At 39.5% G+C, this 27,680-nt stretch overlaps 1 protein-coding gene across 1 annotated transcript; it reads left to right on the top strand.

Annotated features, from left to right (window-relative positions):
* LOC138046392 (cation channel sperm-associated auxiliary subunit gamma-like) lies at nt 1–26,281 on the top strand. Its single transcript, XM_068893033.1, is given in 26 exon segments — nt 1–75; nt 515–577; nt 580–716; nt 896–1,126; nt 2,136–2,355; nt 2,862–2,966; nt 4,167–4,221; nt 5,006–5,146; nt 5,441–5,524; nt 6,583–6,708; nt 7,294–7,362; nt 9,373–9,514; nt 9,982–10,099; nt 12,174–12,317; nt 12,670–13,168; nt 13,262–13,386; nt 14,634–14,714; nt 15,286–15,342; nt 15,685–15,826; nt 16,619–16,778; nt 19,872–19,955; nt 20,722–20,814; nt 21,597–21,702; nt 23,618–23,813; nt 25,061–25,114; nt 26,181–26,281. Coding segments are annotated over 26 exon segments (3,408 nt in total).
* Nucleotides 26,282–27,680: the final 1,399 nt, after the last annotated feature.

Raw genomic sequence — 27,680 nt, 5'->3', positions numbered from 1 at the left:
ATGGCGAAGGTGGCATCCACCATTGTTCCAAATGGCCATTATTTCTTAAGAATGAGGATAAAATGCGATGACATGGTAAGTAAAGTTAAAGTAGCAACAAATATGGAAGAGTTCTTTCTGTAAGTGTCACCTGCATTTGTCTATTATTTTTTCACGTTGACCTATTTCAGCTGAATTCAAAGACCGTTTCTTTTCAGTAACACCAATTCGTTCAACGTTTTGAAATCAATTAATTCATAATCTTATTTAAATCAGCCAGTGATTTGATAAAAATCGCTTCAAAGAGCTGTATGGTCGTGTGTGACTTTGAGGTACGCTGGTTACACTGGAGACATTAAAATCAATTGGAGCACTTATTTACATCTGGAAACATCCATCGGGTTTTTTAGTTAATTAATTTAATAGCAAACTGTGTGACCACCATTCCTTTATTAGTTTAAGTTTGTGATTTAAACGCTTTAATCGTTTTTGTAAATTAAATTTGCTTTGATTATTCATTGAATCATTTTCTCAGATAAACTCTGAAATGCAGAGGTCGCTGGTGTTAACAGGCGTGAAGCCAATGGTCAGCATTGAATCATTGAATCTGAGGCATTTGCAGCCAATTATGATAAAGATAGGAGGTTTTCCATTGTCATCTTGTCAGCACTTGTTGAGATGGGAGATCAACATGATTGTGGATGTATTCTCAGGAATAAAACAAGTGGAAATTCTTGGTAAAAATCTTACTTTCCTTTCAAATGCAAGGTTTCTTTCACTAAATATTTTACTTATTATATATATATTTTTTCCTCAAGAGCTCAGCAATTTGTTCTTAGGATCATGCTCACCTGGATGAGAAAATTCGATCAAGTATTCTTTATTAAAAGAAAAATTAAACATTTTATTTCTTTAGGTCAAGCAAGTGCATTTGTAGTAGTGTGAGGCCATCTTGTCCACAGCCACAAGCAAATTACATGCTTGAGGAGAGAATCAAATGTTGTCGCATTGAGAAGAATTGCTCCATTTACCTAGAGCTTTGTAACCCAGCTTGGGTAGCTCCTCTCTACATTTCTGAGACGGCTAAAGCATTACACTGTGAAGTTGTTGACAGCGGCATTGGACCTTACTTAAACTCTCACCGGTAATGGAAGATCTTGTAGTTACTGAAGGGAGGGGGTTGGAAGTGGAGGGTAAAATAGCTTATCAAAAAATACACCTTGTCAGGAGAAAATGAGAAGGTAGAAAAAGACTGGAGGATAGAGCTAAGACTTGTGATTAAACAACTATCATACAAGCAAAAGTTGGTTTTTTTTAATGTGTGCAACATGATATTACCGGTATATAAACTAAGCACGCCAATGTGGTATCGGTAATTGCATCTTGAACAGCACACCTATTTTAAGTTATTGCAAATAAATCTACCTCTTTAAGTTGTCAACCATCTCTGGTAAAATACATTTTTATTTTACCCACTAATAACTCAATTGAAATTCACGTATCCAGGGATTGGGAAGGCAAAATACATAAATGGGCCTATGTCCCCTGACTTTCAAAAGTTATGGGTTATTTCATAAAAGTATGGGCCATTGAAGTCATGGGATGGGCCGGATGATAGGGAATAGAATAGAAATGATAAGTGCAAGTCATGGTAGTAGTACCATATTTTTACATTTTGTTTGATTTAGTAGTCCTCAGTAATTAATATAAAAGTATGTAACCCTGGCTACTGTACCTGTCACAGTCCCAGTCTTAAAAAAAAAAACATTGTTACTGTGAAACACAACTCAAGAACTGTGTTAAAAACTGTGGTAACAACTGTTAACCTGGTACACTGAACTTTCATTTCAGTAAGATTGACTTATTTCAGTGCCGTTCACAATTAATAGAACTTGCTTTGATATTGTTTCAATGCCAGGGTTGTCAATGTTTTGAGATCTCACAAAACCTTTTAGTATGCAAGACAGCAAGCATTTGAGACTCGTTACAACAACATCAAATAAAAGGAAGGAAGAACAACTAAAATCAGGAGGGGTGATTTCATTTTCTTTTCTACTCTGCCTGAAGAGTTTTTCTCGTTGTATTCTAGTTTTCCTCCATGTTAAATTTGTGCTTCTTGAGTTTGTTATGCCCTTGTTTGTACCTTGTTTGATATCTTCTGTGCGTATCGATGGTTTTCACAAGTCAATCAACAACACGCTACAGAGCTGGTTGGGCAAGAAAGTCTCAGAATTGCAGCTACCAGTCAATCAGACCATGTCAGTGAACTGTATTCTAAACCTTGATCCAGTCTGTATCATTGCCTCTCCTGAACTGACAGAGCACATCATTTACGCCAACTCAGAATTGGAAATGATGGAATTCTTTAAAATTCACGTTAGCTTAGTCCCTTTCTTGTTGTACTAACAGTGTATAGTAGAAAGTATCTGCAACTGAAAAAGAGCAGCATGTTTCTCTCCTTGAGGCTTATCTAACGCCACTTTTGTCGTTAGATAAATTCCCACACGTATTTCGATGTGATGCAGTTTGTTTTATTGAAGGAATACAACCATGCCTCGTCCAAACGAAGTAGTGGGACAACAGCTGTAAATTTTGCGTTGCTGAGTCCTCATCTATAAAATCATCACTTTATTGACTTATCGGGCTAAACTTTTATCATACATCTCCGTCTTAAAAAGAGCGAGAATGGCACCATTGTAATTTTCAGTGTAGCAGTATGTAGAAAATATAGAAGCATGGATCTTGATGAATAGCCTTGGTCCTCTTATTCTCCTTATGCTCTGTGGTAGAGCATCCGAATCAGTATTCTGTATTTTATAGCTAGCTATGGAATTGAGGAAAATTGCACTTAAATTTAAATTAATTATTCTCTTATTTCTCAGTTTGAAACTGAGGACAGAAAAAATTGTGTTTTTGAGCAGTCTCTTTCCACTGTGGAGGTCAAAGGTGCTTTGCCATCGTCTGATAGAATAATTATGAACACTGATGTATGTGAATCCAATCTATTAAAAGTAGGCTTAAAAGCACCGTCAATATTTCCACGGATAATCACCCACAACCTTACTGGTAAAAAAAGGCGGAGTTAGTTTAATCGGAACAATAAGCCGGAAGTTGTTAGTAAGTGGCCGTGGGAATATTCGCTTTCCTGGATGATCACCAAGGAGATGGGTGCCAAATTGAATACCTTCTCCATCTCATGCTACAAGGTCATCTTCAAAACAACCTCTTGCATAAAATCTCTAATCGTCACTAACAACAGCCCTCAGCTGCTGACCGTCATTTTGTATAGGCTCAAGTTCCTTGATAATATTCCGCCCACCCACATCAATGCGTATATGGAAGAAAATGCCTTAGGAAATTGTAGATGTCCTTCTCCTTTTCCCCGCCAAGTAAAGGAAAAGATTGAACCCACCAAGCCAACTAAGACATATGATACGAGTTGCCTAGCAACGGGTGAAAGGACAACTGAAAAATCAGAGTCTTTGGCAGGATTCGAATCTACGACTCTTCCGTAGCACCGGTCTGTTGCTCTACTCATTGAACTCATTACTAGAACTCACTGGGGAGCTACAATAGGTCGTTTTATCTAGGTCCTGTATGGACAATACGGAGATTAAGCACGCGCGTTTTTGAGATGTGGACGGCAACCGGAAAAGAACATTTCGCGAGCCAGGACAGTGTTGTCTCCCAGATTTTTATACTAATCATCTCTGATGGAGAAAAGATAATTAGCAGTGTAAATGTGGTTGTGTGAAGACAAATGAAAGGGAAAACAGGTTACTTCAGGTCTCAAAAACGCGCGTGCTAAAGCTCCCCAATGTGTCCCGCGGGTCCGCGAGTTCTACAAAGTCAACGATGACAATCCGCTGGTTTTCGCTTTGTTTTTCTCGGTGATATCTGAAAGAAATAAAACACTACACTTTTTCCGCGAATCTACGTCACAAACCTGCAATTGATCCCTCTGATTAGCGGAAGGGTGTCCGAGGAAAACATTTTTCTGCAGATGTTGTTTCTGTCATGTGTAGATACAGAGGATAACTGACATTGTGATTGGTGGGGGGTCGGGGAGGAGGGGCAATATTCGTCTTCTTTTCAGCTTGTGGTAAAAGGACGAAAAAGGGAAAAGGTCTTATCTTGGCCCACAGAATGCCAGTCACATTCATTCTTTATGATTTCACTTAAAACAGGTTGGTTTGTTTGAAATTCAAGCCGACTTCTCTAAGACAGCAACAAACACCGAGTGTAAGTACTCTCCTAATATAACTAGAAAGCTCAGTTTCAATTAAAGCAACGACCACATACTTAGGCACAATTTAATTTCGAGCTTATTTGCGGTGTGTACAAAGTAACAAGTCAAATCAAAATAGCATTAAAAGCGCCAATTAGAAGTAACCGACAAGTTGACTATTTATGAACCGTGACGAAGTTGAAAACAAATGTGTCATTTGGAATTTATACAACGAGATCTGAATGCGAAGAATCCCTATGCGAGGACACCCAAACCCCCTCCCCCCCCCCCCCCCTTAATTTCTGAGCCACTAAGCCTCGCGTGATTACAATGTCGCTTTAGCGGATATCGCCTATACTTGCCAGCTGCTAAAGAAATCAATCGCTCTCCTCCACTCACTTTGCGATCCTACCAGCCCGTCAATCATGATTGGTTCAGTGTTGCAAAGTTAATTTTTGAGCGCTTGTTAGCTTTGGGCCGGTTATTTAAACAAGTTCTTACTTTAAAAGCACGGTTTACAAAAATTATTTTGCCTCTTTAACTTTCTAGGAAAGAGTTTTTTAAAGTGGACAAATGATTTTCTTCTCTCCTCTTGCTTTCCCGGCACTTTTTTTCATAATAAATAACCTTTGTCTCTGTTCGAACAGCCGAAAATAAAAATGACTGGGAATGCGGTTTTGTTAATTACCGGCCGTTTGTGTTTAATGGAGCTAGAGATTAAGATTAAATCTACGTAGTAACAGCAAGAGTCTACTTGAGCCAGAGTTGCTAAACGTTTTTTATTATCATCTCTAACAGCTGAAGGTTATTCTCTCGTATTGGAAGCGTGTATGCGTCACGTGGTAAGCCCCGCCCATCCATCAGCTCACTCTATCATTGTTTTGGGATTTGGAGAGGAGCAAGATCAGGAGAAGGTTTTCGCGGCTTCATTAGTCAAAGGTATCATCATTCGTTAGCAAGGACCTTGAAGTTTTTTACCCTGTAACAGACCATTTCGTTCCAATAATGCACGCCATATCAGGCCCAATTTTTCCGTTCGGTAGTTCGAAACCATTTCAAAAGCCATTTTGGGTGGTCTTGCCAAGTAATACACCTATCCAATTTAGCTTGAATAATGCAAAACTGCTCAATAAATGACTAAAATCTGTTGTCGGGATTTTGCTGAAGCCTAAACTGTATTCCATTAGACTTTCTTACATAAAATCCTTGAATTAAAATATCTATTTTTTAAAGGTAAACCATCCGAATTTCATGAACAAACGGATTTTGACGGTCTCAACGCCTGTCAGTTCCTCAAGCTACAACAGCACCTTACAGGTGAGTGCATCAATATTTGAAACCTTATTTCTACCTGCACCAAGCCCTAAAAAATGATAAAAGGTCGTGTTACAACAAACTAAAAGTTCGTGTAAAAACCTTGTTGACTACCTGCAGATTATTTAGTGTCTTGAACAAACTCTGACAGTCTCGTGGGAGATTTACCCTTCTTGATGGGGTCAAATGTTTGCTGAAAGTAATGCTTTCAAGGAGGTTCCCAGAACTAGAATCTCATTAGACCGACCACGGATTTTAGTGCACACAGATCGTGATATCCTTAGAGCGAGTTGAGTTCACAAGAAAGACCGAAAACAAGAGAAAATGAGGGGACAGAGAGGGAGGCTCAAGGCGTTGGCCGGGATATGTTATGTCCACGAAAGTTATTTTTAGACGAGCGGAAGTCTTTGTTCTAGGGGAAGTCTGTCTTCCGAGACGTCCGCATGCAGTCTTTCTTTGCTCTCAGGTTCTTAGTGAAAAGAGAAAATGATGGCGCACGTGGAAGGCTTATGAATATATATTTTCTTTCAAACATCGGACCGAGGTTGGCCTGCATGCGGACGTCTGGGAAGACTTCCGCTCGTCTAAAAATAACTTTCGTGGACATGACATATCCCAAGGGCTGGACCGGGAGCCTCCTTCTCTGTCCCCTCATTTTCTCTTGCCGAAAACGATTATAACTTGGTCTTGCGCATTTTTCCGCGCTTTGCGACCTAGTTTTTATAGGGTCTGTCAATTTAACGTCTGATTGATCGAGAAAGTTACCAGAAACGAGGCTTTCCTTTCCTTAACAAAAAAACACGCTCTCTTTCGGTTTAAACACAGCACGTGATTTTCTGTATTTGTTACGGAAATGAGATGCACGAGCTTTCGAATTCTTATAATAAGTGCGAATTCTCTTATTGGCTGGAGTATTTACTCTGTTGTAGGGGTTAAAGCACACAGTTGCATCATGATGCGCCATTTGCCTTTTTTGTATATCATAACTGTGGTTTCCTGCGCAGACGGGCTGTAAGAGCTAGTTTCGAGTCCACTTGGCCCTATTGTTTTCTTTTCTGTAGGTTTACAAAGCGATTTTTGTCAAGTGATATCAGGCAGTGTTAGTGGCGTTATCCCAGGCTATTTTGTTGTCCTCGTCAAGCTAAGTACAGCTGAAACACACACATCTCATCTGTTGCAGTATGAAGGTATCTAGTGAATCCCAATACACCTAGGCCTCCTTTGCACTAGCTGAGCTAAGGGGGCCAAGAAGGAACAAGAAGTAATAACAGTAATTCTTAGTCTGAGGCCACATTCCGCAAGTTATGAAGACAGTTGACACAGAGAATGAAGCAATCTAGTTCAAAAGTCAGGACCGGCTTTCAGATTCTTTTGTATTTTTGATCCATAAAAGACAAACTTCTGTACTCTTTCCTTCTCTGTGATATGTTCCAATTATCGTTCAATGACAAAAGGAAAGGCTGAGAGATGCATGTTGCTTTTATTAGTAAATTAAACTGTTTTTATTTCAACTGGGATCGGGCCTTGTTCATGAAAATGTCTCGGAGAGTTACTGGGACTGGCAGGTTAGATCTAGTTTGGATTTTTCTTGATCAACATTGAAAACTGCTTGAAAACATGTACACTCTGAGCTCAAAGGCGAGTTATTTAACTGATCCTGAAGTGAACGCGTCCGCCTCCTGCTCAGCAGGGCTTTTTTGTGTCGAAACTTGTTGTTTTATTCTCTCTCTTTACGTGAACACAGTAGTCTCAATTGTATTTTTTGTTTACAGTTCTATCAAATGGTGGAAGGTGGAAACTGCTATTTCACTTTCCAACGGCTATTACAATGTCTGAAACAGGTAACTTTATTAGCCATTGAATCGAAGAGTACATTGCATTGGAGAGTATAACTCATCTATTTCTTTCAGTATTGCGAGCGGTAGTAGTCATTTTCCAAAAGTGCTCTAATCCGATCTGTGTTTTGATAGCTAAATTTCCGGTGGCTTTTGTCCACCTTCATCAAAGCTACGACGATCGTTATTGTTCGCGCTACAAACTGTCGTTATTCAACTTTAAATTAACGGTATGTAAGCGCGAGGAAGCGGTTTCCTCTCGTTTACAGTGTCGCTGTCCAAAGTGGAATGCCACGACTCCAACAAAAGTCTCTTGCGATAGTTCATCACACAGCGTTCCGGTAGTCCGATGGCATTTGGAAAGAAACAACAACTCTCACTGAGACGCAAGTTATAGTCTTCGGAATTCGTATTGGGCAACAGCTACTTCACTTATGAGGGAATGCACTATTCGCATGCAAGTATTTTGTTGCGCAATGGGGTCACCAGTCAGCGCAGATCTTGTCATGTCCGACATATAGGAACGAGCCTTGTCCACCTCTACATTTGCTCCTCGCTGGTGGCAAAGGTTTGTGGACGACTCCAACGAATGTTTGAAGAAAACGGACGCAGAGCTTTTCCACCAGCATTTGAACTCTACTGATTGACGTTAACATACAGTTCACAATAGAGCGCGCATGCCAGACTGAAAAGGGCCAAAGCATTTCTTTCCTGGACTCGAGGATTACAGTAGTAAGCGATGGCTTGGTAGAGATTGATGTCCACAGAAAGGCTACTCGCACCAACAAATATCTTGCATCTCACAATCCAGTCCAACAAAAAGAGGCTGTTGTGACAACACTCCTCAATAGACTTATCTATTAGAGGGTAATGTGAAGTGCTAGTATTCTACCCATGCAAACCATGTGAGCGTTAGCCCTACTAATGGAAATGGGCCCACACAACGACAGCTTATAGCGCGAACAATAAAGATAGTCGTAGCTCTGATGAAGGTGGACAGAAATCACCGACAATTTAGCTGTCAAAAAAACCGATCGGATTGAGAGTACTTTTGGAAAAAAAATATCCTTTTATAAGCCCATATATATTTGGATCAGCCTTCTCGCCAAGTGAGGCGTTCCCACATTTTAGCCATCAACTCGCATCGTCTGAGCCTTGGCCACAAACCATAAATTCGGTTTGGACTCAAACCGTTACGGTGAGAAAAAATGAAACAAATGGTGGATGAAACTAGAAAAGCGACTTGAATTGGAGTGACCTGTGAAACCTCTTCTGCGATATCAAATGACTTATTTCGGAGTGAGGCAGGGAAGTCAGATAACCAAATTTGGGCGCCGAATAGGTTCCAGGAATCTGAAAACCCTTGATAGAGTAACAACTGGGACATTTCATTTGGAAACATGAATCTTAAAACATCCACTGGATGTTGAGATCCGTCGGAGGAAAAAATTTCAGGAAAACATCATCATCAGCATCATCATAACTTTAGTTTCTTTAGAGTAGCTCTTTGTATCTAATATCTCCGAGCATTTGCCCTCCCAACCATGATACACAACAGAAGACAGACCACAACACCGGGAACTACATGCCCTACTCTTTGCGAATGGTGTGGGTTCTTTTACGTCCCACAGGGCTTCATTCCCACAACATTGCATGGTCACCCTATCACTTTCAAACCATTTTCTCCCTCTGCAGATTATATTTGACGCCAGATAATGAAGGAAAGCATGACATCTTTTCATAAAGCTACAAAGAAATTTCAGCATTTTCGGCAATAGCCTGGTCGGTCAATATTGTAGTTTGAGGAAAAAGCATTATATAATTTTTTTTTCCGGAGCACGCGTCATTCGCCCATAGGCAAATAGTAAATGGGTAATTGACCAATCAGAGCGCACGCTTTACTTTTGCTATTTTTTAACACAAAATGTAACCAGTGGCCCAGCGGATCAAACTATTGGACCACACTACCTTTCCAGGAAATAATTGCTATTTATTCCTTTATCTCTTGTTACCAAGATCCTGACAGCTGGATGCAACTTGACTCAAATACTTCCAGTCAACAAGACCCACAATCTTCGGTGTTGGCATTAAGTGGTTTGTCGTCTACAGCTTTTGTCAGTGATAGTTTATTTCTTTGGGGAAACAATTTTCTTTACAGGTATTTAAAATTCGCGTACGCAATAATTATCTCTTTTGAGTACATGTACTTTAAAGGGAATAAAGAACCAGTTTTCTTTCTATTCTCATTTTCATTCATTCCTTTCGAGAATAGTACTTATGAAATCCTTATTAACAGTGTTCATACATTTATTTTTTTTTATTTCTTTCATTCGCTGATTTATTTAGTCCTTCTCTATGTCATTCACTCAGTCATCCATCCCTTCACTCGTGAGATCCGATTACGTTAATAACGAAGCGCTGATAGTTTCTCACTGCGAGACACGATCTATTTCAATCGACACAATGGATTGCTTATAAGTAGTACTGACCCTCAATATACCTATGTAGAAAAACGTAATCAAGGCTTGTCAGAAAATACATCAACTGTGTTGTATTAAAGCGGCGTTTGTAAAAAGAAAACAAAAACACTTGTTACTGTTAAAATCGTCTGTCCATTTTTTCTAGCCCAGATGGTGGACTCTCGATTCACTGGCTGACAAGCTTTCCCAGAAACTCTACTATTGTGGTCTTCACTTCGTCCCCTTTTGATGGTACATTTGCCTTCCTTACAAACCACCAGGAGGTAACTAACAAGAATGATGGTTAAAGATAAATAAGTACTTCTTTCGAACTGATTAACTATTTCCGTTTTCCTTTTTTTTTTTTCTGACATATTTTACGGTTGTGTGCTTTTAATTCGTACAAGCCTGTGATAAACTAGTTTTACGATTTTGTGGTTGTAAGCAATCTTATCCGCACGAAATGACGAGACGACATTTTTGAATGGTCACTCGGAGATACTCGGAAAAATTCCGAGTGCTCCGTTGCGAGAGTCGAACCTACGACCTTCCGATTACCAGTTCGGATGCTTTAATATTGAGCTATAGGAGACTCGTAGGGACTAGTCCATTAAACAAGATTCAAGTGACAATTGTCAGACATTTTCATATTGAGTCAGTGCCCTTGTAATCGATTTATATCTATCTAGACAGTTACTGAAGGAACTGTTCCAAAAAATGTTATTGGTCGGACCTGTAAGCCATATTTAGTTTGAAAAGTCGGATGTTAACACTGTGTTATTCCCTAAGAGATCCAGTCGTTACGTACAGAGTTGTTCTGCTGTCACTACCCGCTCCATCGAGAAAGCAGGTATGAAAAGACTGCTTAGCAATAACTTTGCTCCAAAATTTACGCCGACCAAGAAGGACGTTGTATAATATGTTCTTAACTACCTGCGCCGAAGCAATTTTGCCTTTCGTGAGGAAAAAAGATAGTTAATCTATTGTAACAATAGATTAGCAACGTATGTCACTTAACACTTAACCTCTACACTAGCGAAACAACAGCTTTAATTTTGCGATTTTTAAGTATTTAAATGAAGCTAATCCTAACAATTTATTGAAACCTAACCGAATAAAAAGGCTTGGTTACCAAGAATGTCATCGCCGTCAAAATGGCATCGCTTGTTTACGAAAGGGAAATTAGCTTGCACCGACAAGTGGCGAACACATACATACATACAAACATACTTAATTGACCGCTCCCCATAGGGGCTTTTCAGGGCCAATGAAGCATAATCAACGAAACAACAGAACACAACAACAACAACTGTTAAGAATCCCAACTGGCCGGAGGCAAACCGGTTGGCTATTTACAAGTGCAGCTTGGAAGTTGAACCAGGGATTACCAGGATCAAATTCAACGAGTGGGCAGAGCGGGTCTTGAACCCGGGATCTCCGGATCTCAAAGAAAGCTCCCTAACCACTGGGCCACACTGCCTCCTCAATGGAAACCGCCCGTCCGCATCCAATAATGCCACAATATGCTGAGGATTTTCGAAAAGCAACGATGATTTCTCGTCGAGGTCTGATACATGCATGAACATAATATCCTCCCGTCTTCTTGTGAGGTTCTTCACTTAACAATCTATCAGAAGCTGCTTGTTTTGTGGACTTTTAAATTGTTTTCTTTCTTGCTGAGGCTTTCCTTTTTTTCCCGTTGCTTCGATCTTGACAGTAAGTTTTACTTTACTGCTTCCTAGGAGTGCTAGGAGGTATCTGGTTTATTCAGCTTCTCTGGTATCATTCAACCTCGCGAATGATGTTTTCCCGCAGACACCTCGAGGGATTTCAATACATTGCCGTCTTCCTCTGCCTTAATCTTCATTATTTATGACTGTTCTTGTGTCGTTCATTTTATTTACTTTATGCATTTGTGACCAATTGGCGGGGACGTTCACAACACAATAAAGAGTTCTTTTAACTTAAAACTCAAAAGTTCTCTTTTCCACATCTGGATATTGCGTGGTCCATAGACCAGATTAGAAGTGCCATTCGTTTAACAGAAACTTAGTCCTTTCTGTTGAACTCAACTTAAGTGGCGATGCAACCTCGTTCCCAGACCCTGGGAACGAGGTTGGTGGCGATGAAGATTATCAGTTTATTGGATTCACCTGTCTTTGCAACCTCGTTCCCAGGGTCTCTCTTCTCTGCCTCTCATTCTCAACGACAATGGAGGCAGAGAAGAGAGACCCTGGGAACGAGGTTGCTCTCTTTGCTGGCCTTGGTACAAAAGATAGATGGCTCTACCAATCAAATAGCTCTGCATTTTTTGCCTTTTATCTGCAGCTTACTAGTTTCAAGACCCTTTTTCCACAGGTTTGGGTTGGCCAAGTGGGGTCTGCTACAGTACAGAAGCTGAAAAGCAGTGTGGGTCCAAAGAAGCTCTCACCAGGCTTCCACGAAAACAGAAATGCATTTACTGTATCTATATTCTTTGACTCTGGGGGTGGGCTTCAGAAGGTTAGTGGTAAATGAATTTGAATATTGACTGATTTCGTGCGAATGTCTCCATTTGGTGCAACCACTTCAACCTAAACCTATTTTGGTTGAAGCTGTTTCAATCTTCGGACGCCACCCATCGTCCTATCGTTTTCGATCATACATCAACCAAGTTCGGATCGGATCATATGTCAACCAAGTTAAAAAAAGTATCAACCAAAAAAAAAAAAAAATCGAAGTTCGCAGGTAATTGAAAAAGCTGATCAGCCAAACCAACCAATAAGAGTCCAAGGGAGTGATTCTGATTCTGATTATTTTTATTGTTGTCGTCGTTGTTACGTAGTAACTCATCCCTTTGTGTCTTTATTGACAGATAATCATTGTGGGAGATCTTGGCGGCGAGAGCAAATGCATTTCCCGAGAAGAACTTCCAGTTGGCAAAATCATGTCACAGCAAATTTTTGCCCAGGCACAGGAAGAAGGCATAAAAGCGTATAAAAAAGCAAGAACAAATGCAACGTCTTGTTTTATAAAGGAACAATTCACAAGACCTTTTCAATTGAAAGACTTACCGAGACGTTGCCCGTTTGCACGCATCGACTTTGAAGCAATCCACGATGTGCTTTACACGAGGAACTGCTTTTACAAATTTGAACCTTCTCTTAGGTTGGGTAGCGGTTTCATTCATAAAACGGTTGATCTTCATGAGTATTTCACTAAGGTGTACCAAACAGTTAACCCTGAATGCGCTGGTTTCAGTAAGGATAACAGAAAAGCAATGAGGAATTACCTACCCAAATTAATTTCCCTTGGGAGATTGTACTCGTATTCTTTTGCGTTTTATCTTCATCTCGACCAGGATTTTAAGGATGGTGAGTACGTACAGTTGTTGGTTGCCATTTTTGTTAACCCATGGGGTTTGAAAGGTAAATTAGACTTATTTGTCTTGCACTGCCTATATCCAGAAACCAGAGTGCATTCTTGGAGCCTTCCTCATCTTCAGGCTTCGTTTCAAGTGTCAGATGCCAGAGTTTTGAATGTCACATCAAACAGAAAAGATCTCACTGCGAGAAAGGCTGTCAAATACGAGGTGAGATGCCCGATGCGCGGTAACTAGGAAAAGCAATGGTATCCCTCATGATCTACTCAACTAATTTATTTGAATCTGATTGAACGAGAGCAGTACAATAATTAATCTGAAATTGCACTTTGCACAGTGCTGCCATGATAACCGTGAAGTGCACCACCAAGAGCAGTAAAATCTAAACAAAAATGACCGACAGTAGTTTGCTCTTTTTACAAAGAACGGCGAGTGAGTAACGATAATACCACAGTAGTACTCGCTATTTTCGCCAATCCCATTATAAAATTATTTTGGGGGAGGGGGTATTTGCGTTAAAACAATGGATATTCAGTGCACTGAAGCAAGAGTAAATACCTCGTATTGTTTTTTATGCAAAGACCCCCCTCCTACTCCAAAAAAACGTATTGCATTATGAGATGGGGGAATAGCGAATCTTCGCTCTAAGTCTGTTACATAGCTTAGTAAGATAAATGTCACAACTGAACGTAATTTATAAACATGCATGGAACTCTCCTTGCAAATCGAAAGAGAGAATTTTATTTAGTGTATGGCAATCAAGGAGTTGTATGATCCTCTCTCGCAATGATAACGATGGGTCAGGTGTCGAAAGGTCATAGATTCTTGTCAGAGAAAGCCATGCGTGGTCCCAGTTTTATGCGTTGAAAAACTCCTGTGGTTACCTTCAGTCGTTGTCACAGTTATAATGCTACTATCGTACATGTACATAGCGATACTTCTGATTTTTTGTATAATTGTTTTTTCTAACCATCTATTCTACCTTTCAATTTTGTTCTAACATAAATCACGTATTCTCTTCTTTTAATTTACCAATCGATTACACAAGTCCCCAAGCTTATAGCTGTAACTATATTCACTCAATGAAAGGGAATTGGGCAGAGTTATTTCACTGGCCGTTACCTCTTCAGCAGAGCCAGTTGGAAGATGAAGGGTAGCAAGACTAATCTAAATGGCGACAAAGGCAATTGTTCTGACGAATCTTTGTGACGACAAAGCATGGATAAATTTGTTGATTGACCATGAAAATCATTGATGAGCTTAGGCATTAACGTGCTGCTGAAGCAAAAAATTCATATGGGGTGTTTTCTCGCACATTTTTTTAATTATGATGGATGTTGAACATAATAGCTATTCCCCTTTCTGACTTAGAATTTCAATTTTTGCTGTCTAAAGTACGAGCTGGGTTTTATGTTGTTTTTACATGCATGCTGTTCTGCTATACATCATTTCGTTAGGTGACCGTACGAGACAGCGGGCTCAGACTGCCACAGTCCTATTCGGGCGAAAGCCTCACCCCTGCGTCCTTACGCATTCAGGTAAACGGCTACCTTCTGTGGCTTTATTTTGTGAAGCTATTTACCTCCATCTTTAGCATGATGAACGGATTTCAATCGATCAATCAATCAATTTCAATCTCAATCAAGATTTTAATCTCAATCAAGGACAGGTTTTCTTTGCATCGCTGTATTGTGAAATCAAAATTCATTTTTTTAGAGAAATGATTTTCATGACAAGCCTGTTATAAAAGTATTTTGTCCGTGATAAGTGATTTCTCAGAGATCGATCCGTGCATGAAAACAACTTGTTAAACATCGTGTTTGAAATATAGGGATACTTCAAAGGCGATGTTAAGTAAGAGACGAGTTTGGTATACCGAAAAACCAATTCAATTACTTTGAGTTCCCGCTTGAGTGAATCTTGAAAGCTTCCTCCACTGGAATCGGTTCTGCATGGCCATTGTGATCTCACTGACATTTTCCGCTCCCAGATCACTACAGACCTGGGGAGGAGAAAATCTCATCGACATAGACGAGAAATTGGTTTATCAGCTTTAAATTTGGTGCCAGAATATACATTGTATAATTCAAGATTGAAAATTTCCCACAGGTTTGGAAATCCGGTTTATCCTGTAGCAAGAGTTATGGCAGTGCAGGTTTTCTCGAGGTATGAAGCAGTGATTTGTTTAACTTTATGGAGCAACCAATCAGAGTGACCTGTTTTAAGAGTTGTTCGGTTTGGTTCGCTGGTTTGTTCGTTCATTCGTTCGTTCTTTTTAAGCCGATGAAAAATAATTAAGTGAAGGTGCACTTTTTCCTTTAGAGCGGGTAGCTTGCTTGGCCAAGTGGTTCATGCAAAATCCTGGCAATCCAGCGGCCCCGGATTGCCGCAAGGATTGTGTTGTGCTGCAGTTGTTCCTGGCCATTAAATTCCTGGCTATGCTCGGTGTGTTTGCTTGATTTATTTCTTCCTTTTTACCATTGGTATTAATTCTTTTTCTTCTGTCAGGGCTCTTACGTCATGAATGTTTTACTTGGATGTCCCTCGGGTCTTAAGATTGTTTTTGATTCCGAAGCCTCAAAGACCGCAACAGGAAAAAAGCATTTCTGTTCAGCTGTTCATGGCGTACCTTGTTTCTACTTTTACAGAGGTGACTTTATTTGGTTCCTGTTTTGATACTGTTTTGTCTGCCATGTAGCTTACAAGGGAAGAAAATTCTCGTTATTTGTGTAGTTGTTATGAGGCCCAGGAAAATTTTTAGTCTGCAAGGTTATCCTGAAAAAAAGTCAGTATTAATTTTACCTACAGAAAACCATTATGGCCATCTGGCTAACGATGAAATTTCTTTGTTGTTGAAGTGTGTCGTTGCTAGAGACGGTGACGGTTTACCTAGATAGATGGAGTTCTTAAAAGGGAAAAAGTTCTTAAGAATCATTAATGCTCCGTCTTTATCTGCAAACTAAAGTAAATCTTTCGTGAAACTGCTATGGGCCTTCACACTTCACAAATTTTTTAGGGCTACTTACAAAATAACATCAATTTAGAGCCCATAACTTAAGGGGGTTCTCCCCGTAAGTTCCTTAATACCGAGATCACCGGTAGGGGAGGGAGAAATGCAAAAACAAATGTAAATACATGTATTGGAAGTAGTGCATTTAGCCGTAAGAAAAATCTCTTACAAAACGGGTAGAGTTGGATTCGGGATCACAGAATACCAATCCAGGCAGCAGTCAGAAGAGGATTTCAACCGCGTAATCTTACGGAAATCCTCAAAAACCCGTAGCTACTTAACAACGTCATTTTTGACGCCAAATTAATTAAACTAGAGTGTTTATAGTTGGCGTAGCCAATTACTTTGGCTTTTGGTTCTCAAAACACTCAATGGAAATTGTAATTGGTTAAAACGTACATGTATTACCAGTCACTGTCACTTTTTCGACAGATTTTCTTCCAGTGTTTAGATTGTTGGACCTTGCCACGGGAAAGATAAGCCGCTTTAATGGAAAGTACACACTTAAGATAGTAGGTGGTGGACCGAGCTATCAGTCAATAACTGATTACACTGAAGAGGAGCAAATAAAATACAACTACCAAACTACGAGGTACGTGTAACCACTTCCTTTTTCAAAAGTCATCTAAGGGTAACCGGAAACCAATGCAAGGAAAGATATTTAACAATTAGACCCGTATCCCGCAAGGGCTACGGGTCAATAGCCCATGAGGCGAAGCCGATTGGGCTATTGACCCGTGGACCTTGAGGGCGAAGGGAATAAAACGAAAGAAAACGTCACGCTTTTCGCTACTCGAGGACTATTAATAATAGTCCTCAAGTAGAGTAGCCAATCAAAATGCAGCATTTGCATTAGTCCACTAGTTGGGTGATACTAATTGATAATAGACCCTTTTACAGTTCTGTGCTCAGTTACCAGTCCTTTGAATAAAAGCGAGGCTGGAGTTGTCCTTGTTTCGATACAAACTATTGCTTTTCTTATGTAAATCATGTCGTTGTAGTGCTTACGAATTTCTATTTACGTAAGAGAATCATAAAGGTTTGTATCAAAACAAGGTCAACTCCAGCCTCGCTTTTAATCAAAGACCTGGTAACTGAGCACAGAACTGAAAATGGTATATTGTCAAACAGGAAGCCTGGAACTCTTTTCGTTCGACCGAAAGGCCAGTTTTGAAGTTACGAAAATCATGTTTCATGGGGCGAATTGGACATTATTGTCCGGTTAGTCCCCCAAGCTAATATTGTTGATGAGTCTTGAGCCAAGGATATTAAAATAAATAAATAAATGAATGAATAAAGCAGAAACGGGTTTGGAGTGCGTATGAATAGATTGAAATTTTCCGGTCGTTTCGAGAATCTGGAATGTCAGGTGAATCTCTAGAGGTAAGTCCGAACTTTTGTGGCTTTAGCAGGAAGAAAGTACTTGTATAACAAGGCTCATGCAAGAAAGAGGTGGACAAGGCCTGCGTAGAGATGGGTCTAGGAGAGTATTAAAACGCTTGTGACATTGAAAGTCATGCTTCTCGGCAAGATCCACTTCATAGCTGACACTGAGTGGTTAGATAACTACCAATCCTAATCCTTTTTACTTAATAATTTCAATTACGCCCGCGCGGTAATAAGGCAAAAGCTTAATAAACTTATTTTCTTTCAGTTAAATTTCCCGTCAAATCTTGTCAAGTCTAGTTAATTCAAATATTAGTAATATTGGTGTCTACTTTTTTTGTGTTTTTTTACCAGGTCAAAAATCCGGGGATATGTCAAATTGAGGAAAATAAGCTAAAAGAAGTTTCTTGATTCCATTCCAACGATTGTCGCTAAAAAAGCATACGAAGAATTAACTAATTTTAAGGAAAAATCAATGAATTGTATAAAAAATGCAATCCTGATTACTTTATTCAAGAAGGATTAGCCCTGAAGGATTTGCCAGTCATTGTACCGTTAGTACAGGATTCAAAGACAAGGATGAACCTCTCAATTACTTTGAACGACTTAAAACAACTTTTGTTAAACGTTTGACTGAAAATGAAAAAAACACCAAAGTAAAATGGTTTATAATGGCTGACTTTCATCCACTCAAATTTCAAAGAATATGTCTTCAGTCCTTTTGGCAAAGGAGAATTATTGAGTGAACTCAATGAATTTTGCAAAGAACACGATGAGTTTAAAGTCAAATTTCAGTCCAACAAATGATATATTCTTTCTTCCTTAAAATAACGAATTGAGGCTCCATTTATCTTATATACTGATTTTGAGTGTTTTACAATAACAATTCAACATTGCTTTGAAAGTCTCAGATTTATATTCGTTTGGATTATCAGAAAATACCGATATTGCATCAAAAAGCCGCTAATTTCCTCTGTTCTATTTTTATGATTTTCATCAAAAAGGTTATATTATGGGTCCAAGGCCACACACATCTTAAAGTAAAATTGTCATAAACGTCTTCATACAGACCAGATTCTTTGTCTGGGTTATTTTGTAGAAAAGGAAGCTTCACACTTCAGCTAATATAGTTTATAAAAGATATCGAGCCTTACTCCATTGATCAGTAGGCTAGCTAAGCCTTCTTCCTTTTCATATTCGCTGTTCGTACTTCCCTTTCTGAGTACATTGTTATACAAGGCATCCGACAAAGATGATTCAGTCGATTGACGTTGGTGTGTACAACATTTATTTAACGTCTGGTGAGTAACGCAGCAATAGCAAGTGGTGTTTGTCCTGCTAATGCAGAACGGAACAAAGACAAAAAATCAGGGAATTTGTGTTTTCTCATTAGGAATTCAATTTTCTTTTTTTTTAATCGAAACGTTACATTAGGTTTTAAGTAGAAAGATTAAATTTATTAATAAATCGTTTTTTCATCCCAATGAATAAAGTTTGGAATGTAATGTTAAGAAAACGTTATAGTTTCAGTCAACAGAGAAATACTGACAAATTTTTCATCATAGGACTGTGATCAAATGGAACCACTTGTTTATGTTGGTAATTTTCATTCAATTGCATCAGTCTTCATTAAAAACAACTTCAACTGCTCTACATTTTTCACTCAAGGAGCGCGCGCGCCTTCGCGTGCGGAGCTGCGCTATTAAAAAATGTTTTCCTACTGTTTTGGCACAATATTCAAAGTTTGTGAAAAAACGAATGAGCTATTACAACAGATTGTAACAGCTTACTGAAATGATACCTTCAGAATCACTGATTCCGTTTTCAATTTCGGTGGAAAGTGTCGTTGCGCCATTAAAGGAGACGTTATTTAAGTTTCACGATTAACTGAACGATTCATTAAGGTGGCTCAAACCAGTTTCAACACTTGAAAGAAACGTTCTTATTAGAAGGATTGACACTACAACACTTTGTCACTTAATAGCATTGTTATGGTACCAGCGGAATCGGTCGCCTGGTCGTCTACCTGTCTAGCCCAATGAATAATATATTACATAACGTACAGGTTATGCAATAAATGACATGTGAAACGATCGATGATCTTAACAGATCGCTTAGGTCCCGATATTCCCAGAATTCCTCGATTCGCTCTGACGAAGGGCTAACGCTCGAAACGTCAGCTTTTAGAATCTCTGTACGGTGTTCAATTTACATTATCAACTCCGTTGATAAAGCCAAATTTTTTGACAAGCAGTTGCATTTCCTATATGCCTACCTTATTTTGCGGTCGTCTTTTCAGTTCCATGGCGTCCCTCATTTGGGCTTCAAAAATCAAGACCTTGGGAAACATTCCTGTCTTCACCAGCAGTACAAACGGTATCAGGTCAAGAAGTCATTTAGAACAAGTCTGTCTTTTTTTCAACTTTGTTTGTTTTTGTTATAGAATCGATGGACATCAATGCAACTTTTCCCGCCACTTTTGTTGCCTTGACTACTGACTACTGTGCGGGAGTGTGCATTGGTGTTCATAACCGTTTGAGACGTGATAGAAGCCAGACACTATTCAGAGTGTGGTATAGTTAGAGGGCCGCAAGTTAGAAAACTCTAAAAGGTTAATTGCGTCTGCCTCTCTATATAAAGTTATTGTACCGTATCCTATCGTATGGCAGTGTTTGACTCCGGGTCAACTGGAGCGAACTAAAACAGTAACCATTCGCTGACTTCACAGCAATGATTTATGCACGCGACCAGTGGAAGTTAGACGTATGCTCTTCAGAGAAAAAAGAACTTTAAGCGTGGCTCAGAAGCCGCGAACCTCTGTACGTGCATAAGACACTTTTGCCGAGACAACCCCCACGGATGATGATACTAGCCCAGAACACAGTTATTTATCCCAATCTTGAGATGATCTGGTTTAAAGCACAAACGTCTGATCTTTTCTTATAGGTATTCAGAACTGATTCTGGTATTTAGATCTAAAAGCAAATGTTGGCAATTGTTTTAGCGTATGGGTTGATATTCTTAGCATTTGAGCTATCAATGTAAGGAGAGGGGGAAAATCGTCTGCAGAGTCTAATTGCCAGGAGAGCGAGTGAACACGAATTCAATTGTCTCATATTTAATTCTCAGATATCCGTTATTGTCCACAGTTGGCTGTGTGGGACGCAGAGTCCATGTGCTGATGTCGGCCCCAACTTTCCTGGGAACGCTGAATACTACTTCAACCTTGAATTTTCAAATTGGTAAGGAGAAGAAAACTGAGGTCAGCACCTTTTTCGTTAACTATAATAAATTCAGTAAAAAAAGAAAAATGTCCGTTTGTTGTACCTGAATTTTTTGGTCTCGTCGAACAACGGACGCGTAGGTTGAACTTTCAAAATGGCTGAGCTGCGGGTTGCAAATACCGCGGGCGTTGGTTAACGCCCGCAGTATTTGCGACTCGCAGATACAGCCAATTTGAAAGTTCAACCCAGGCGTTACGACGTGTTCGTTTCAACGATTTTAGAGCAAAAGATAGATTACTCGCAGTCTACGAAGAAGTTGAAACAACTGAAGTCATATTAAGCTGTTGACACACGGTTCAACATCGTGCAACATTTGTTGCTCAACAAATGTTGCAACCTGTTGAATGACAGTGTTACGACTTGTTAAACAAACGTTGCAACAGCGTTTCTATTTCACCCGGTTAATTGGCAGCCGCAGACTGCGGTTACGGCCTTGTTAGGCCTCTTCAGCATACCATAGCCAACTTGCAATGTGGGTGTTTTAGGCTCCCCTTTAAGTGGCAGCTTTACATAGCAAATGCGGTAAGCCGGGTTGGGAACAGCACAGCCGTTCTCCCACGGCCCCACGACAAGCATATAGGAAGGTGAATCGCTAATGCAAGGAGATCGGTGTGTCGCAAAAATTTAAGTGAAAAGCATACGTATGATGACTCATGCGTGTTGGCCACACCGGTTGTTGTTTGGTGCGTTCACCTTGCTTCTAATGCTTTTCTTAAGCGAACATATACTTTTTTTTTCAGGGTGGTAGGTGCTGATACTTCCAACTGCCATTTCACAATCCGTTTCCTTATTCGTGTTCACGGTTTGCCCCCAGGTTCTCTCAACCCTTCTTCTGTCATTGTACTGGTAAGAAACATGTTGGTTGATCAAATAGTCTTATACTATAGCTGGTCAATCCACCAAATCAAGTTTAGTAAGTGCGAGCATGCTTCATAATCTAGCATGCCTAATGGAGGAGGCTGATGACTTACCTATTCCGAAGCAAAATACACTGAGCCTTCCAAACTCACTTCCGGGGCTTTTCTTTGCCGAGCGAGGGAGCCTTTGTCAGTCTTTCAAAAAATCTGCCGAGATGAGAAGTCCTTAGCTGATTACGAAAAACCAACAAAAGCAAGACTAGGACTTTAGTCTAATATCACGCAACGGCATCGACGGAAAAGTTTCACTGATAATACCTGCGGTCATGCTAGCCATTTTACCCGTGGACAAAAAGTTCTTGCCCAAGGGGAAGCAAATTTTCTTGTGTGACCGATCTTCCCTGGTTGAAATTGAAATTGCCTTCGGGATACGTTAAAAAAGAGACAAAGGAAATAACCATAACAATCCCAGAGGCAAGTCCCCCGGGTTAACAAGAACCCCAAACTGGCTCAGCAAATCCAGGCCCGTGAAAGTGAAATGTATTAAACACTAGAAATCACGAGTAAAAGTTTACTGTTCTCGTGATCTGTTTTCCCTTTGAACTCTTCTTAACAATAAACACATGTTACTAAGAGATGATTACTTTAAAAGTCTGGGATACACTACTGTCCTGGCATGCGAAATGTTCACTTCCGGTTGACGTCCGCGTCTCAAAAACGTCGCTTCCTGAAGCTCCATTTTATCAGCGTGTGACCGCGAAGCGTGAAATCGATCAAAACCTAGAGTGAGCCCAATCCAAGCCATTTCCCCAAGTGGAACTTTGGGTAAGACGTCTAGTATAACCGCACCTAACAAAAAGATATATTTGTTTTCTTTTCGCAACTTAGGTTACCATGTTTTTTGATTAACATTCCGAGTGTAGAACACCTGAATGTTCATTTTCAAATTCATTTCTCTTTCGATGTGTATAAAATAATTAATCTTTGCAAAAAGTGCGTTCTAGTGACTGTTACAATGCTTCTGGAAGAGAAAGAGAACAAAGAAAGAGAAAATAACTTGAGGAAAAAAGGAAACTCCTTAGAGAAGAAAAGCCCACTTTCGAGAGAGCATTGGTTGTGAATTTTAGTAGTAGCAATCTCTTTTAAAATGAGGAGTCTTTCATGCAGCCGCAAAAGGAAAGTCCGGAAACAAAGCTCACCAGCGCAAAAGGCTATAATATCTTGTAGCAAGAATACAGTAATTTATGCCTGCCCGTTAGTGGACCTAACGAGACAATTGCAACCGTATAAGGTTTTACTTGAATTTAAGAAGATCTGTTCTCGTGTTTTTTCATACCACCAAGTTTGAAACTGATTCCAGAAGGAGGCAGTTTTGTGGCAAGAGACTAAAAGGTGGTCTAATGTTTGCTTCTCGCTTTTTCAACGGGACCAGCAATCGCTGTTTTTTATGCTATCTCGGTATAAGCTCGCTTGAGTGGGTAATATGTTCTGTAAAATTTTGTACTGAACCGTTTGAAGCTTTACTTCTTTGGTGATTTTAAACGGTAAGCATTAGAACGTTTAAGAAAATCACTTTTAGAAAAGCCATGTCTCAAAAGATTATTTTCTGCTGTCGGCGGCTCATATTTTTCTTTAGGATTGTGACATAAATAGCTCTTGTCGACAGTGTGACGGACAGAGTTATTTTCTAAAGAAACTTGGGAGCTGTATCGGTGGTTGATTAACGGAAATTTGGTTGTATCTAATGTGTTGATTAAAGAAATCTGCGTGGTCAAAATTTTTAAAAAGCTAAAAGTTCGAGCTATCGCCCTCTGTCAGAGCAAATCACTCTAACAAATCAAATTTACTTTTACCAACGGCATTTCCATGACGGACTTACTGACTGATTTATTGATTGTTTGCAGGCATGTATTGGCATTCTATCTACAATTATTTTATCTGCCTTCGTTCTCAAAAGGCAAAACGCGAATCTTTGGGTTCAGCTTAAATCTGTGTTTGCTGAAGGAATGTACCACAGATGCAGAGCACGGATATATAACTCCCCCGAAAACAAGACCGACTCTTTGCCCACCGAAATCGAACTCGAGACCGTTAATCCAGGTATTTTTCTTATTCTGTTATTGAGTCGGATTTTCTGTCTTTGGCTGCATTGGTTATAAGGTGTCTTCTTTGGTAGTTTTCTTCTTCCATGTGCGACCTCCAGCTTATGATTAAGCCACACGCAGCCCCGATGCTAGATTATGTCGAAACGGTACCTTCGCCTTTTTTAAATTCTACTTGAAAGATTTTTGGTAATTTTTGCAATATGTAAAGTTCTAATATTTTTACAAACCTTTTATTTTTTTTCCTATGCCTGAAATGAACGCAAACCTTAACATTCTAGCTTTCAGTCCCTTACTGAATAGTCGTTTAAAAGAGCTATTTAGTATTTGTCTCTTTATTTAGTTTATTTCCTGCTATGTCGCTGCCGTCGTAAGATCTCATAAGATAGAATGTGATTGGCTTGCTATCTAACCTGTCACCAAAACACTAAATAGCAGAAACAATGACTTTCAAAGAGCGAGGCAAGTCATCTATTGAAACGAACGTTTTTCATCTGATAATCTGATTTCTCACTTGACAAAAATAAAGTAAAATCTTGCCAATAAGGTGTGTGAATGTTTGGCGATTGTACTGTAATAGTTTGGCATAAGAGACTTTCTGCACCCATGCAATGGATAAAATGAAGTTCGTTTCTCAGTATCTCATTTTCGGTTCCGATTCTTTCAATGACAATAAAACATTTGCGCTAAAAACCTGCAAATGAGGCTTTTCCTTTGCGTTATTTACACTTCAAATTTTTACATGGAAGTTGGAGATCGTCGCAGCAACGTAAGTAGTTGCGAAGAAAGTCAGGTTGATTTAGAGGTTATCAACCGCGACTCCCACATTATTATTATTATTATTATTGAAGATTTTATTTTTGTTTTGATGAATCATTTGCATAACTTACACTTCATCATTTTCTTTACATTCAAACAGTTTATACATATTCATAGAACGTCTTAACGATATTTGCGTTCTGGCAGATAAACCATTTCTGACAGCGTTCGGTAAGGAAGGACAGCTCTTTTTCGGTGTTCGTTATTGAGCTTAGTCCTTTCTCCCTTACTGCAGAGGGTGGCCTTTGTTGATGCCATGGTTTTTCATCTCGCTCTCCTGAAAATTGTACTTTTCTAGTAGGCAGTAATAGATAGGTCTTAACGATACCATGTCTTGCTTTATAGGTTGTGGTTGACTCTGTAGTGTTGCCACACATTCTGCATTTGGTGTCTGTAATCTTCAATTCTGCTTTATTTTGCTGATAGGATTTGGAGGAATTTGTAGTGGTCGTTGGTATCTAGCAATTTCAGTTCTTCTGGGTCAGATATTTGTACATTTTCATCACTAGTCCTTATCTTGCCCCACACGACGTTAACCATAGCATATTTGTGTAATCCCCAAAACAGTCCGATGTCTTGAAACCGTGACGTACTCTTCGTTGCCTTTGTTACAAGGAGCGCCTTTTGTGGTGACTTGTGATACGTCTTTAAGTTATTTACATAGAGTAAGTGTGTTAATTTCTCTTGCTTGTTGTGTGAGCACGTGTATCCTTGGGTGCTTCCCAACCACCAAGCTATTGGGTTGAGACAGAGTGTGAACAGCTTGACGCAAAACGAGTCACAGAAGTCCTTGTTTTAGTTAGATTGGGTGTATTCTCTCCTTCTTGTCCTTGATCGTGACCTCTAATGTGATGGACCATTTTCCCGTTGTGTTCTCGATGAAGTTGGCTATGTTGTGCACTGTTCTAAGCTTAGTTACGCTTAGTGCTAACTACTCATGGTTGATCGAGTCTAAGGCTTTCTTTACATCTATCCATGTACATGAAAGATTATTAGTATTTATTTATTATTATTATTATTATTATTATTATTATTATTATTATTATTATTATTATTATTATTTTAAAAAGCCTGAAAAACTGCAAGCTTGAACGGGGCACGAATCCATGACCACTGAAAAACCATTCACTAAATTGTAATCCGCTTGTTTTGATCGGCTAGTCTTTGAACACGTTTTCAAGGTAACAAAAAATAAAATGATAGTAGAATTTGATAACTGTTGGCTTGATAGCTCAATTGGTAGAACAAGTGCCGTGCAATCGCACTGTTATGGGCTCCAGCCCCGTTCATTCAAGCCTGGTTAATCCGCACTCTTCACGAGTGCTTAAGTACACCGTGAGTAGCTTCTTAACTGCAATGATATTCATCTCTATTGTATTTCAAATCAGGATATGAAAAATTTCATATCATGTTCTTTAACATTTAACGTTCACTCTAAATTTTGTTGCGAGTTTGGCGAGCATGCATGCGAGGCCGTTAACTTGAATCTGGTCATGGTATGTTAAATTTTTAAACGAAACTTTTGTATTTGTACTCCCCTCTACAGATGCAACAACCGGTGAAGATTCCAAAAACAATGACAATGTTTCTGTATACATGAAAGGAACCAACTCAGAACTGAGTGAAGTATTTCAAGCAAATGTTTGACTGGGCAAATTGGATTTGCTTGTTGTATCCTCAAGCCCAGATTTGCACAATGGAAAATAGCTCTTGCTGGAACCGAAACATATGATCTCCGCGTTTACTTAAGGTCTCGGTAAAGGTAAAATTGGGCGTCTCGCTAAAATTTTTTGTTTTTTACAAATCTTGAATCGGTGGGCTGTGAAGTATTTTTTCCCGAAAAAAAAATTCTGAAAAATTAATTTTAAAACCGCTAGCGCCGCTTTTCTTTGTTTCCCGCCCTAATCTGCGCGCGAAAAATGATTGACGTATTATGTCAATCACGCGTGAAAGGATTGCGTATTAATTGCAGCCTTCACCCGAGATCTGCTGCCTTAGCACGTACCCAAACGCTGATTGGCTCAGCATAATGGGCTTTCAAGTAGGAGGCATTGTAGGAGGCGGAGTTGTTCAGCAGACCGTGAACTGCACGCGAAATCGTCAAGCTCGATTTTCTAGGCGGACCTTCTGTCCTTCTTCTCGGACCTTCTGTCCCGACGGGTTTTAAGATATCGCTTCCAAATTCTCAATTCTTATAGATGAATGTAGTACCCCAAATACTGTATGAGGAATTTTTCTTTTGTCTTCTGAGACTGATTTTGTGGCATTTTTTCCGCCCAAATTAAGTGTGAGATGAGATTTTCGAATTTGGTGCGTGATATTTCCTTCTGTATATATCAAAAATTCCTCACACGGTATTGGAGTGCATTCATCTGTGACTAAGATGCAACAAAGTGTAGTTATTTTTGCAATAAAGTGAAGGGGCAGGAGCTTCTGCAGCAGACTCGGTCGTTTGAGGCCTCAAAACTAAAAGGCAATATTAAATACCAAAAAACTAAAACGTTATTCACCTAATTCAATCTATTAGCCTTAATATGATATATAGTTTGATCCTATACAAAAAATAGCGGCGCGACAATTTCATTTTTCCGCGGACATCTCATTTTCCTTTACCGAAACCTTAAAAATTTCCCCTTTGCGTCGTTTCCGATCTCACTTGTGGTCAGTGTGCCGGACTCTTCCTCTTCATTGAGCGACTTTCAAAGTGCGTACGGCAGTACGTTTGTCCAAGGTTTTGAGGAAATGTTTATCAAACAGTTATAAGGTTATTAACTGACCAACCCATCCTCCACCTCAAATTTATCTGATGCACAATCGCTAATTTGCTCTGAATTGACTATTATCGTTAATAGACCATATTCGTATTCCCAGTATTGGACTGGAACTAGCTTGCAATGGAGGATAATGCGGGGGAATATATTAAAAAGTAATTGCATTTGAAAAGATTTCCCCGCATTAGCCTCCATTGCAAGCTAGTTCCAGTCCAATACTGAGAATACGAATATGGTCTATTTAGACGACTGAAAGATTGACATGAATTATGGGA

This window comes from Montipora capricornis, chromosome 4, assembly GCF_036669925.1.
Source record: "Montipora capricornis isolate CH-2021 chromosome 4, ASM3666992v2, whole genome shotgun sequence".
NCBI classification, from domain to species: Eukaryota; Metazoa; Cnidaria; class Anthozoa; order Scleractinia; family Acroporidae; genus Montipora; species Montipora capricornis.
The sequence above is the reverse complement of the archived record's forward strand: the minus strand, read 5'-3'. Positions and strand labels throughout refer to the sequence as shown.